The sequence below is a fragment of the Aspergillus novofumigatus genome (assembly GCF_002847465.1).
Source record: "Aspergillus novofumigatus IBT 16806 chromosome Unknown P174scaffold_47, whole genome shotgun sequence".
Lineage (NCBI taxonomy): Eukaryota > Fungi > Ascomycota > Eurotiomycetes > Eurotiales > Aspergillaceae > Aspergillus > Aspergillus novofumigatus.
The window spans coordinates 1-11,168 of NW_020194320.1; the positions used below are offsets into that span (position 1 = coordinate 1).

Consider the following 11,168-nt stretch of genomic DNA (forward strand, 5'->3'; position numbering starts at 1 on the left):
ATCCTCAAGAAGCCAAAGAAGCTTGCTGATTGGAAGGCTCCAGCCTCTTCTTTCTACGCTTCTTTTGCCGACAGCAAGCACATATACAGCACCCGACGACTGCGAAAACCGCAATAATCGGAAGTCCAACAATGAGAAACCACCTTGTCGCCGTGTCAGACCCCCTATCATGATAATTCTCGCTGTTGTTGGTGTTGGTCGGCCCCGGGGCTCTCCACTCGAGGACTCGCATAGCAGTCCGCCTTCCACCGCGGCGCCCGGAACCCAGGAGCTCAGTGCAAGGGTAGTACAAGCACCAATATCCGGCGGTGGGGGATGAAGGGTTGGCACATCGGTCGAGGCCCAGGTGATGTGCCATGCCTCATGCATGCGTACCGTCGGTACCGGGCTCGGGATGGTTTGCCGGGGAAGCAACGCCGTGGTGGCGGACACACTTTGGAAACACGCCGGTAGCGAGGTGCCGGGGCTTGCCAGGCCGTATAAGGTAGAAAGGGTGAACCTCCTATTTCCATAATTAGTGGAAGGGTGCATCTACCAGCCAGCGGAAGCGACACCAAACCAAAGAGACAGGCTAAGAGGAGATCGAAGCAAAGTCGCCTGGTGTTTGAGGACTGTGGAAACGAAGGAATCAAGCGTCACTCACTCGGAGCAGCAAAAGGCGGTGGTTACACTGCGTGTTGCCACTGTCATAGGGCTTGCCGGCAACACCGTCCCCCCGATGCTATACGCCGTCCACCCGGCGGGACAGACGGCGGGCTATATTCAAAGCGGGAGCTCTGACTCACACCCCATCCGGATGGTTGGCAAGACGGAAGTTCCTTTGAGACAGACAGATGATATGAATGTTTGGAGTAGAGCAGATAATCCATGGTGCTGTATTGGTTTCACAGCCGGGCGGTGGGATAAAGGGGTCGTCAGCGGCTGCAGAGAGATATCACTAGTAGACACGGTCGTAGCAGACATGACTGTAACGAATGCCGGGAATGTCATACTGGGACGGATGGATGGAACCTGAGGCTGTCTCGGCTGTCTCAGCTGTCTCATGCTTTAAGAATACGACAAGATTCCAGTTGTAACAAAAAGGACGGGGACATGACGGCGACTTAGCACAGGGCAATGCATCCTATTGCTTAAAATGTGCCAATATAAGCTTGGTTACTGGGCAGATCGAGAGGGGTGGAAATGAGCTACAAGCCACATTTGCCCGCCACTCCCATTTAACCCGTTCAATGATGGCGCTATTATAGTACGGAGCACGGAGTATGGAGTATGTAGGAACAACATAGTCCCTAGACCCTGCCAGTGCATCCTGCTGTTCGACCCTGCGGCTGCCCCGTGCACGTGTGCCAGCAAGCCCATATCATTGGTGTTGAGGACTGGTTCATGCATGTCAGATTATCAACGGCTGCGCTAGGGCAACATGGGGTCATAGATAGCTTCATGTTGAAATCGCTAAAATACGTAAACTTTCCAAATCACTAGTAAACTATATGGCCAATCGAAAATCAATGAAGGTCCGATTCTTCTAAACAAATGACTATCTATCTCCTATATATGCCTTCGATAGGGGTCGGATTGCAGGTCTTCTAATGATCGAATGCTATCCGAATATTTGGCTAAGAGTGGCAGTGCTTCACCAATTCATATGCTTCCAAAATCAGGCAAGCAGTAACATAATTCAATACACCCCCCTAGCTGAGCCGTTAGGCGAAGCTACATACAAAATCCATAGCTGTTGAAGCCATATCCATATCCAAATCAAGTAATCATGTTGAATCAATGGCATTGGATTAGTTAAAGCTCAATCTCTGCTTCCTAATTAGTCCATGAGCCCAACCATCCTATAAAAGTTGATATGCTTATTCTTCAGCAGTATCTTCATAAGGCCATCTGCCAGCATGCGATTGGTTTCAATCCATTTAACTGATATGCGGCCTGATTGGACCTCTTGCCAAAGCCAGTGCTGGTGTATATCAACATAGCATAGCTTTGTGCAAATTATAGGCTCTTTGCTGCGCAGTAGCCCTACCATTTAATGATTATCACACAGAATGGATATCTCATGCTCTGGATTGAATCTAATATTCTAGGAATAATTACTTCCACCAATAGATGTTCTTTGCAGCCTCTAAAATGGCAAGCAATTCAGCCTTAGTAGTAGAAGTAGTAACTATTTATTACTTCCCTGCGCGCTAATCCATGGCAGCACTGAATAGCTTCACTAGATATCCTTTGCTGCTGCTACAATCCAATTAGTCTGCATAGGTAGCATTGCTTGCAATGATAAAGATATTCCCTAATAAATTACCTCCATATTCCAAAGCATAGTCCTTTGTTAAAGCGAGATATACAATGACGCGATTGGCTGTGTTAAAATAAGCTAGTCTAGGATTTAATAGATATCTTAATAGATCAGATATTATCTTAGTAATATCTAAGTGAGTGATCACTGTGGCATAGAGAATTAATCTAATTTTAGATTAATAGTGTTATATCTCATGCACTGTAGCCTTTCTATTATAAGGGTGTAGATAATCTGTCATTACAGGCATTCACGCCTTCTAATTAGTGGAATCTAAATAATATCTTATAATAATCTTATTAATATATACTATTAGCTAAGCCATAGCTTCCATTTTATTCAATCTCTGCTAATCTTAATATTTAGGAAGCTCTCTCCCTCACCTAGATCATGGAATTCATATTATTCTTATAGTTTTAAATCAGATTATCAGCATACTTCTTACTTTTGAGATGGTAAAGAAATAGTATGTCATCCACAAATACTAAGATAACAGTCTTATCATCTATATAAAGGCATGAGTCTGTATTAATTCTTTATAAACCTATCTTGTTAAGGGCTTTTGAAATATCTCTCTACTAGAGGTGTGGTGCCCTTCATAAGCTATAGAGGCTTATTTCAACTAGTAAATATAACCATATTTAGAGAATCCTTCTACTATATAGGTATAGACCTCCTTATCTAGTTCACTATTGACAAATGTGTTGATGGTGTTAATTTACTATATATTAAGATTAAATACTACTGCAATAGCTATTAATATCTAAAATGTTTGTGCAGCAAGAGTAGTAGCTATAGTATTATTATATGTTATCTGCTGCATGTCTCCTTATATATAGATTTATGCCTTAGCCTTAATCAAGTAGCCTTCTTGATTGAATTTATATATAAAAACCTATTATAGTGGAATGATCTGCTTATCTCTAGGCTATTTAACCTTCTAAAAAGTTCCTCAAGCTAATAATATATTATGTTCTAACTCTGTAGCTGCTTTAAAGAGTTCCTTTAGTAGATGCTTTTGCATTTCCTTCCAGCCATCAGGTGCAGGCAGTATTTCATCTTAATAAAGTTATTTCTTTATAGATGCCTTATCTTATAGGCCTATTCTAAATGATGTAAATACTAAGTAGAATTACTTTAAGCTATCTATCCAAGCACTAGCATAGATATTTTATAAGGCTTGATGCTGTTATTTTCCTTTAATAATGTTATCCACTAAAAAATTAGTACTAATACTATGCTTTAGCTTCATTAGGAAATTATTAATGTTATCTAGACTATTTAGCTCAATACTTAATTAATTAACTTCCTCAAATAGCTGTCTTAAAGGTGAATCTTCTAGTAAGATATGATTTCTTCCTGTATCTACTTCTAATCAAACTGGGGACTTAGGAAGTGTATCTGTAAGCCTTATAGGCATCTCAGGCTCTAGGGAATTATTAATTCTTATAGGAGATCTCAGAGTCATTAAATCAAGGCAAATATGCTATTCTCTCTATAGGCTATTAATCCAGCCTCTAGGAATGCTATATTAGCTCATTCTTAATATATTATTCTACTTAATAGATTTAATAGGTTTATTATGTTAGATAGATCTTCCTAGCATAGCAAGAGGGGTTAGAGGTGTGAGGTTTACTTCTAGTAATTCTAGCATCTAACTACCTGCCTTATTAGGTATAGTTCCTTTACTTATTATATTAATTACTTCATTCACCCCCTAAGCTTTAACCTTATCTAACTTATTATCATTACTTAATTCTTCCTTCCTAATCTATATATCTTCATTTGTTGCATTAATTTTAATTGGTGGCACTAGCATATCTAATATCTTAATTACTTCTGCGTGGAATGGCCTATCTAGATTAAATATAATATCTTCATTAAATATAATATCTCTTTTATTAGTTATCTTCCCTGTCAGCAGATTCTATATCTTCTATATATTAGACGCAGTGTATCCAACAAGATAGCCTATCTAGGCCTGTGGATCCAGCTTCTTTATTCTTAGAATCTTATATTATCTAATATACATTCTGCATCTATATACACGCAGATTTACTAAAGATGGCTTCTTGCTATAAAGCTTCTCATATAGTATGATCTAGATCTATTTCTTCTATCCATTCTCCTCTACTGCCTCTCTTCACAGCTATTAATTATGCAGGTAGACAGCAGCATAGAGAATATATAGCCATAGCTTCTTAGGTAATCTTACAGCTATTCTCATGCTTTAGGCTATTTTAATTATTAATCTTCTAGTACATTTGACTAGGCCCTTCTGCTCATTAATATATCATATTAAATAAATAATCTCAATGCCTTCATCTTTCATAGTGCATATATATTTATTTCTAAGTATTAGTTTATGGTCTAAGAACATCCTCTTTAGCTTGATATTAAATTACATCTTAACCCATTTAATAAACTGCTGTATTTGGCCATTAAGCTAATCTTTATCTAGATGTGTGTAGATGACATGCCATCTAGTTAATTTACAGATGAAATGCATGGCCTAACAATCACTATTATAGGTAATAGTCATTAGAATCAGATTAAAATGAACACTTTTAAATGGCTTGGTTAATCTCTCTCTGGGTGTTTGAGATATTTACTTATAGGCCTTCACTAGCCTGCATGTCTTGCAGATTGATCTCTTATAATTTAATACTTTTGCACTAATAGATGCCTCCTCTAGATGCTATATGGCTTCATCTCCTAAATATACTAGCTGTTTATGCCATCATTCACTAGTTTCAGTGGATTTATGTGGCTATTCTGAATATTAATTCATTGCAAAGACATTTAATATTAGATTATATTCCACCACTTCTAGATTACATCTTATTTCTATGCAGTAAATTAGCTTCCTATGCTGATCTTCTATGGTATTAGTGTATTAATTAAGATAAAATCTATACTTCTTCATATGAAAGGTTAAAAGTAAATTTATATAGTACTTAGATATATAGGCTACTCTGCTTAGTTCCAGGATATATAGCATTCTATTTATTCTAATTGCTTTTAGTTTGACCCTCCTGTATCTGAGGATTTGCATATTTATTATACTAAAACGCGCATACTTGTCTTCCACTGGTTTGTAGGTAAGGAATTAAGTTTAACTATTATAGATATTAATATCTACTCCTAAATTAATAATCTAACTATCTTATAGCTCATATGCATTACTTCCTAGTGAGAATACTATAGAATTACTTTAAATAATACTTATTACCATGCAAGATATTCCCTGCTTCTAATTTACTTACTTAATTACTTATTCTATAGCATATCACACTCTTAGTTTCATCTGCTTAAGCTACTTAAATTATTCTATAATCTCTGCATTTAGCTTCCATCCATTCAGCCTTAATGATTTAATTAAATATAGGCACTTATTAAACATATACTTCTCTCTGCAGGCGTAGTCTTCTAGGCCTTGCTTAGGCTATTTATTTAGCTGTTCATTTCCATAATTCTGATTGGCCAAATCAGAATTCTATTAATCAGAGGATTATCCCTTAAAGGTGGTAAATATGCTCTTCTATTCTCTTTAACTAAGGGATCACTATTATTTATAGAAATAGTAGATCTTATTAAACATATCTAATAACTTATCCTTTATTAATTTATTTAATCTTATCTAGGCATATGATTGATCCAGGCCCCTTAGTACTGTAAGGAAGGACCTGGTTACATCTTCCCTAGTAAAGCTCTTTAATCCAAGTCAATTGTATTTACTTATCATATCTTCCTATTTGCCTAGCTACATCTCAATATTCTGATTGGCTGGCTTTAATAGGAGTTGGTTATATCTTGCCATAATATGTAATATCTAATCTTCCTTCTTTAGCTCCAGCTTGGCCTTCAGCTTTAAATATCTTTAATGACATAATCTGATTTATTAGTGAGCTACCTGAGATGCTTCTACGCGACTGTTTACTCTATTTCTTACTAAATAGCTACTAGGCCTTGCTCTGCTTCCTTCCATTCCTTATAATATCTCTTCTAACTGTTGACTTAATAATTATATAAGGTTTTTGATTCAAGATCTATTGCAGCTCTCTGATTGGTTGATTCCAAATCATCTGGATGAATTAGCTTTAATAGGCGCGGCATTTCTCTAAGCAAGATCTCTTTCACTCTATAGCTCATTACTATACCTTTTATATGAGAGTCCCAGTTCCACCAATCATCAGGCAAATCTAGCACGATGGGGACCTTCCTGATGGATCTTATTAGCTTAGCATAATACTCCATGTTGGCTTCAAGATAGGGTGACGGCGGTGTTAATATAACTTCAATTCTTCCGAATCAGGCAATTCTAATGAGATATCTCGCTAATACTATAAGATAGAGCTCTCCAATATGCAGGCCTGGAAGAATGATCCAAACAAATCAATCTGTGCGTCTCTTAAGGGCAATCCGGGCTCATAACTGTTAAAATCACTAAAATATGTAAACTTTCCAAATCACTAGTAAACTATATGGCCAATTGAAAATCAATGAAGGTCTGATTCTTCTAAACGAATGACTATCTATCTCCTATATATGCCTTCGATAGGGGTCGGATTGCAGGTCTTCTAATGATCGAATGCTATCGAATATTCGGCCAAGAGTGGCAGTGCTTCGCCAATTCATATGCTTCCAAATCGGGCAAGCGGTAACATAATTCAATACTTCATCTACCATCAACCTACTGATGGCCTCCGCAACAAACACCACCGCAATCCACGCCAGATTCAGACATGGACGGTGTTAGGACAATCCAGAGCCATCCTCAGGGAATCTATACAATCTAACAGAGATCGTTGTCAAACTAGCAGCTCAACCAGCTGCTAGTACTACCTTAAAGAAGGCACAACTCCGCTCATATGTAGCCATGGGATGCAGTCTCCCCAGAGAAAGGGTGTGAACAACACTCTGCTCATTATTCTTCTGAGCCAGAAGAGCAGCGACATTGGCATCTGTAACCATAGGAATCAGCAGTAGCAGGGTTGTTCTGCATATCCCCCTATCCAATATGCAATATACCCCATAATCAAGCATGGCTGGTTCAGGCTCAACCTCAGAGTAACTAAGCTCTATATATAAATCAAATGGCACAGTCACTCCATTTCCCTTCTTTCTCAAGAACCAGACACTTATGTATTGAGCTGACCTAGCTTATTCGCTCCTTTTCGCTCCCTTTTGTCAGTGAGCAAGATGTGGATCTCTCTTTCTGCCACTCTTTCCTGGGTATATATCCTTTCCTATTTTGTCCTCATCCTATCCAGTTCCCACGCCCACTGGGACCATGCTGCCCATCATCAAGCGTTTATCTCCCCTCGGGGAGAGGCGGCTGTTTTGCCCCCAAATGTGGCGGCGCACAACGCGACCTCAAGCCAGATTGCAACCGCCCATCAGATAGTCAGAGAGGCCGTTGCGGAAATGACCAAGCGGAATCAAGCCCGTCTTGCCCACCCGTCACGTAACAACTACTCTATGAAGCCAGGGACAAAGCTAGGTAAGCATGACAACATGGCTGCACCGCCGCCTCTACTCAATATCACCAACCAGATTGCCCGCGCGGCAGCGCTAGTAGCCAAGCTCAAAGCAGGTGGCTTAGCTGTAGAAACTACACCAAGTTATACCAGAGGGCGGGAACATTCTGGATGGAGGGGATTGAGCAAAAGGGTGCCATCCTGTAGGGAGATAATCCTAACTATAAGGTGTCTACTCTCCAGCAGCTAATCCCCTCAACAGCTTCGATCCCAAAGACTACGCTGACATGATGCAACTTGTAGGTCTTTTAACATATTATTAACAACTATAGGGCTGATCCCACAGGTCAAAGAGTTAGTACACCTAACAGAAGCACAGTATAGATGATGGGACTAAATAATGGTAGGATTCTACAGCAGCAATCCAAAGGGCCATCGATGACGGCAAGCAATGTGGCGCCGCTTGCAATGGGGCCACTACCAAAAATGCCATTATATATTTCCCCCCAGAACATACCTTATGTCTAGCTTGATTAGCATTTACTTCAGCACTCAGATCATTAGTGATGCAAATAACTGGCCAACCATCTGAGCCACCTCGAGCTTTGTCAGTCTCGGAGTCTTGTCCACAGACGTCTATGTTAATAACAGTGGAGACGGGCCCGATGGCAATGCGCTGGAGTGGTATATCAACACTGCGCGGTTTTATAGCCAGATTCGCAATTTGAAGATTGATATCACAGCAAGCAATCCAGGTGCCTATATGGTTGCACTCCACTATCAGGTGGCCCAGGCGACAACAATTAAGAATGTTAAGATCATCACAGATTCTGCCATGGTAGGTGTTGAGACTTTCAAGTCCACTAGCACTTAATTAGAGCCGGCTGACTATTTTACCTGACAGACTCAGCAAGGCATGTACGCAGAGAATGGTAGCAGGGCGTCATGTTAGACATCACTTTCACCAGCAGCAACTTCAGGATTTGTAAGTGAGACCCAGCAGTCTAAGCCTCAACACTAACAGCTCGCAGATGGAGGCAGTCAGCAGTTTAGTGTCACGCAGTTGACCTTTAATAGCTGCAATACTGCAGTCAAAGTCATCTGGGACTGGGGTTGGGTATAGAAGAGCATCATGGTCAAGAACGCCAAAGTTGGATTCCGACTATACAACGATGCCAACGGGCAGATCCCAGGCTCAGTAACCATTATTAACTCAGTCTTCTCCAGTACCAAGTCTTTTGCAATTAAGATGGCCATCCCAGTTAACTGTCATGGACTCCAGATTCACCGGGTTGGTTTTAGATAATGTCCAGCTAGATCGTCCAATCAAAGACCATTAGAGTGACAACCTGATCCTCTTTTCCGGATATTACAAGAGCGTATATTGCTACCCTAAGCTGCCCCCATTCAGGTCACAATCTTTGCTGATTCAACAAACAGTATGTGATGGGGGCAACGTATAAGGAAAACAAACGGTCCTGGACCAACGGGTCAAAGGACTATGACCAAGAACCCTCTCTCCTGGGACCATCTGTCGCGGGACTCGATGTGGCTCCTTACTTTGAACGTCCCAGGAACCAGTACGCTGACAAAACCGCAGTAGACTTTGTTCATCTCAAGGATGAAGGTGCTGCTGGCGACGGCTCGACGGACGACACGGACGCTGTTCAGAATGCCTTCAATAAATATGGCGATGGCAGCAAGATCATCTTGGTAGATGCCGGCACCTACATCATCAAACGCACCGTTACTGTTCCCAAGAATGTGAAGATCATCGATGAGACCTGGTCGCAGTTTGCAGCATCAGGAGGTTACTTTGGCGATGCCAGCAAGCCCGCGGTCATGCTCAGGGTCGGCAACGAGGGGGAGGTCGGCAATGTCGAGCTACAAGATCTCATCTTGACAAGCAAAGGTCCGACCCCGGGAGTTATCCTGATGGAGTGGAACGTCGCCGCAGAAAGCGCAGGCTCGGCCGCGCTGTGGGATGTCCACGTACGGCTGGGGGTGCAACGGGACCGAGTTGATGCCGACAGAGTGTCCTCCGATCACCACTGGGACCAATCCATCTTCATGTCAAGTGGCTAGCATGCTCCTACACGTCACCAAGCGGGCTTCGGGCTATTTTGACAACATGTGGCTTTGGGTGGCAGACCACATGATTGACGATCCGTTGCTCGATGACCCATTGAACAACATGGAACAGCTCTCCGTGTACAGTGCACGGGGCATGCTGATCGAAAGCCAAAAGGCCACATGGCTGTACGGACAGCTTCGGAGCATAGCGTCTTCTACCAGTACAACTTCAATGGCGCCCAAAACATCTTCACCACGTTCTTGCAGACCGAATCACCTTACTACCAGCCGACGCCGAAGCCCCCTGCACCATTCGACCAGGTGGTCGGCACCTTTGACAGCGATCCCAAGTACGGCTGCGATGGCAGCGATGCGGACGGCTGCGATGCCTCGTGGGCTGTCATCATGAAAAACTGCCAAAATGTCCATATCGGGTCTGCGGGCACGTACTCTTGGTTCCGCACGTACACGCAAGACTGCATCGACGTCCACGGTTGCCAGAAGGCGCTGTGGCTTCTCGGCAGCAACTACGATAACAATCGATTACAACATGTGATTGGGACCGGCGCGAAGAATATCATCGTCTCTCCGGACGGGACCACAATCACATCTGCAGCAAACCTCGCGGTCTCGAGCCACCCGAGTTGGGCGCACATCTCACTGTATGAGCTGCCATCCATTGGCGCGGCGCCCAAGCCTGGCGACGGGGGAGATGACCAGTGTTCAAATGCGGCCCGTCAATATAGCAGTGAATACGTGCCACCCGGGGAGATTGAGCTATGGTCAAACGATGGTACCGTGCTAAATCATGCCGACGACACAGACGGTCAGCAGTCTGTGACGATTGTCAATTTAACCCCCTACAAATTCATCCATACGGCGGGCCCCGAACCCTACCAGTTCTCGACCTGGCAGTTTGGCGACGTGCCCTCGGGCGGGCGTTGAAGAACAACGTCACGTACGATCTGGGCCTCAAGGTGGGCAGCTTCGTCGACACCAACGGGTACGCCTACTATCAACTCGAGAACACCGACAAGACCTTTGCCGTGCACGTTACCAACGCACATCCCGGACAGCTACGAGCGCCGCGTGGTCTTTGACCTCGGCGGCATGGGCCTGGGCTGGCGCGAGCTCGGATTCCCTGGTGAGCGGGTCAGCGTGGCACTGGTCATCAGCGGCAGTGAGGAGTACGGCTATGTCACCTCGCTGCAACTCAACAACGCCGACTGGATGAACCGCATGTATGCGATCATCAAGGATCGCGAACTGCGTCACGTCGTCGTCCCTGGTTCGCACGACGCCGGGATGAGCAG

At 42.9% G+C, this 11,168-nt stretch overlaps 2 protein-coding genes across 2 annotated transcripts; one reads left to right on the forward strand and one right to left on the reverse strand.

The window, feature by feature from the left end:
• Window positions 1-7,008: 7,008 nt before the first annotated feature.
• P174DRAFT_196533 (uncharacterized protein) lies at window positions 7,009-7,400 on the reverse strand. Its single transcript, XM_024821302.1, has one exon. It carries the CDS (start codon window positions 7,346-7,348, stop codon window positions 7,127-7,129), a length of 222 nt encoding a protein of 73 aa, XP_024676783.1. The 5' UTR covers window positions 7,349-7,400; the 3' UTR covers window positions 7,009-7,126.
• Window positions 7,401-7,504: 104 nt separating this feature from the next.
• On the forward strand, window positions 7,505-11,143 carry P174DRAFT_436314 (pectin lyase-like protein; the record flags this gene model as incomplete). The annotated part of the gene is made up of 10 exons (XM_024826006.1): window positions 7,505-7,985; window positions 8,115-8,136; window positions 8,434-8,620; window positions 8,661-8,767; window positions 9,194-9,221; window positions 9,280-9,774; window positions 9,890-10,041; window positions 10,065-10,681; window positions 10,756-10,858; window positions 10,932-11,143. Coding segments are annotated over 10 exons (2,404 nt in total), but the record flags the coding sequence as incomplete, so codon positions are not given.
• Window positions 11,144-11,168: the final 25 nt, after the last annotated feature.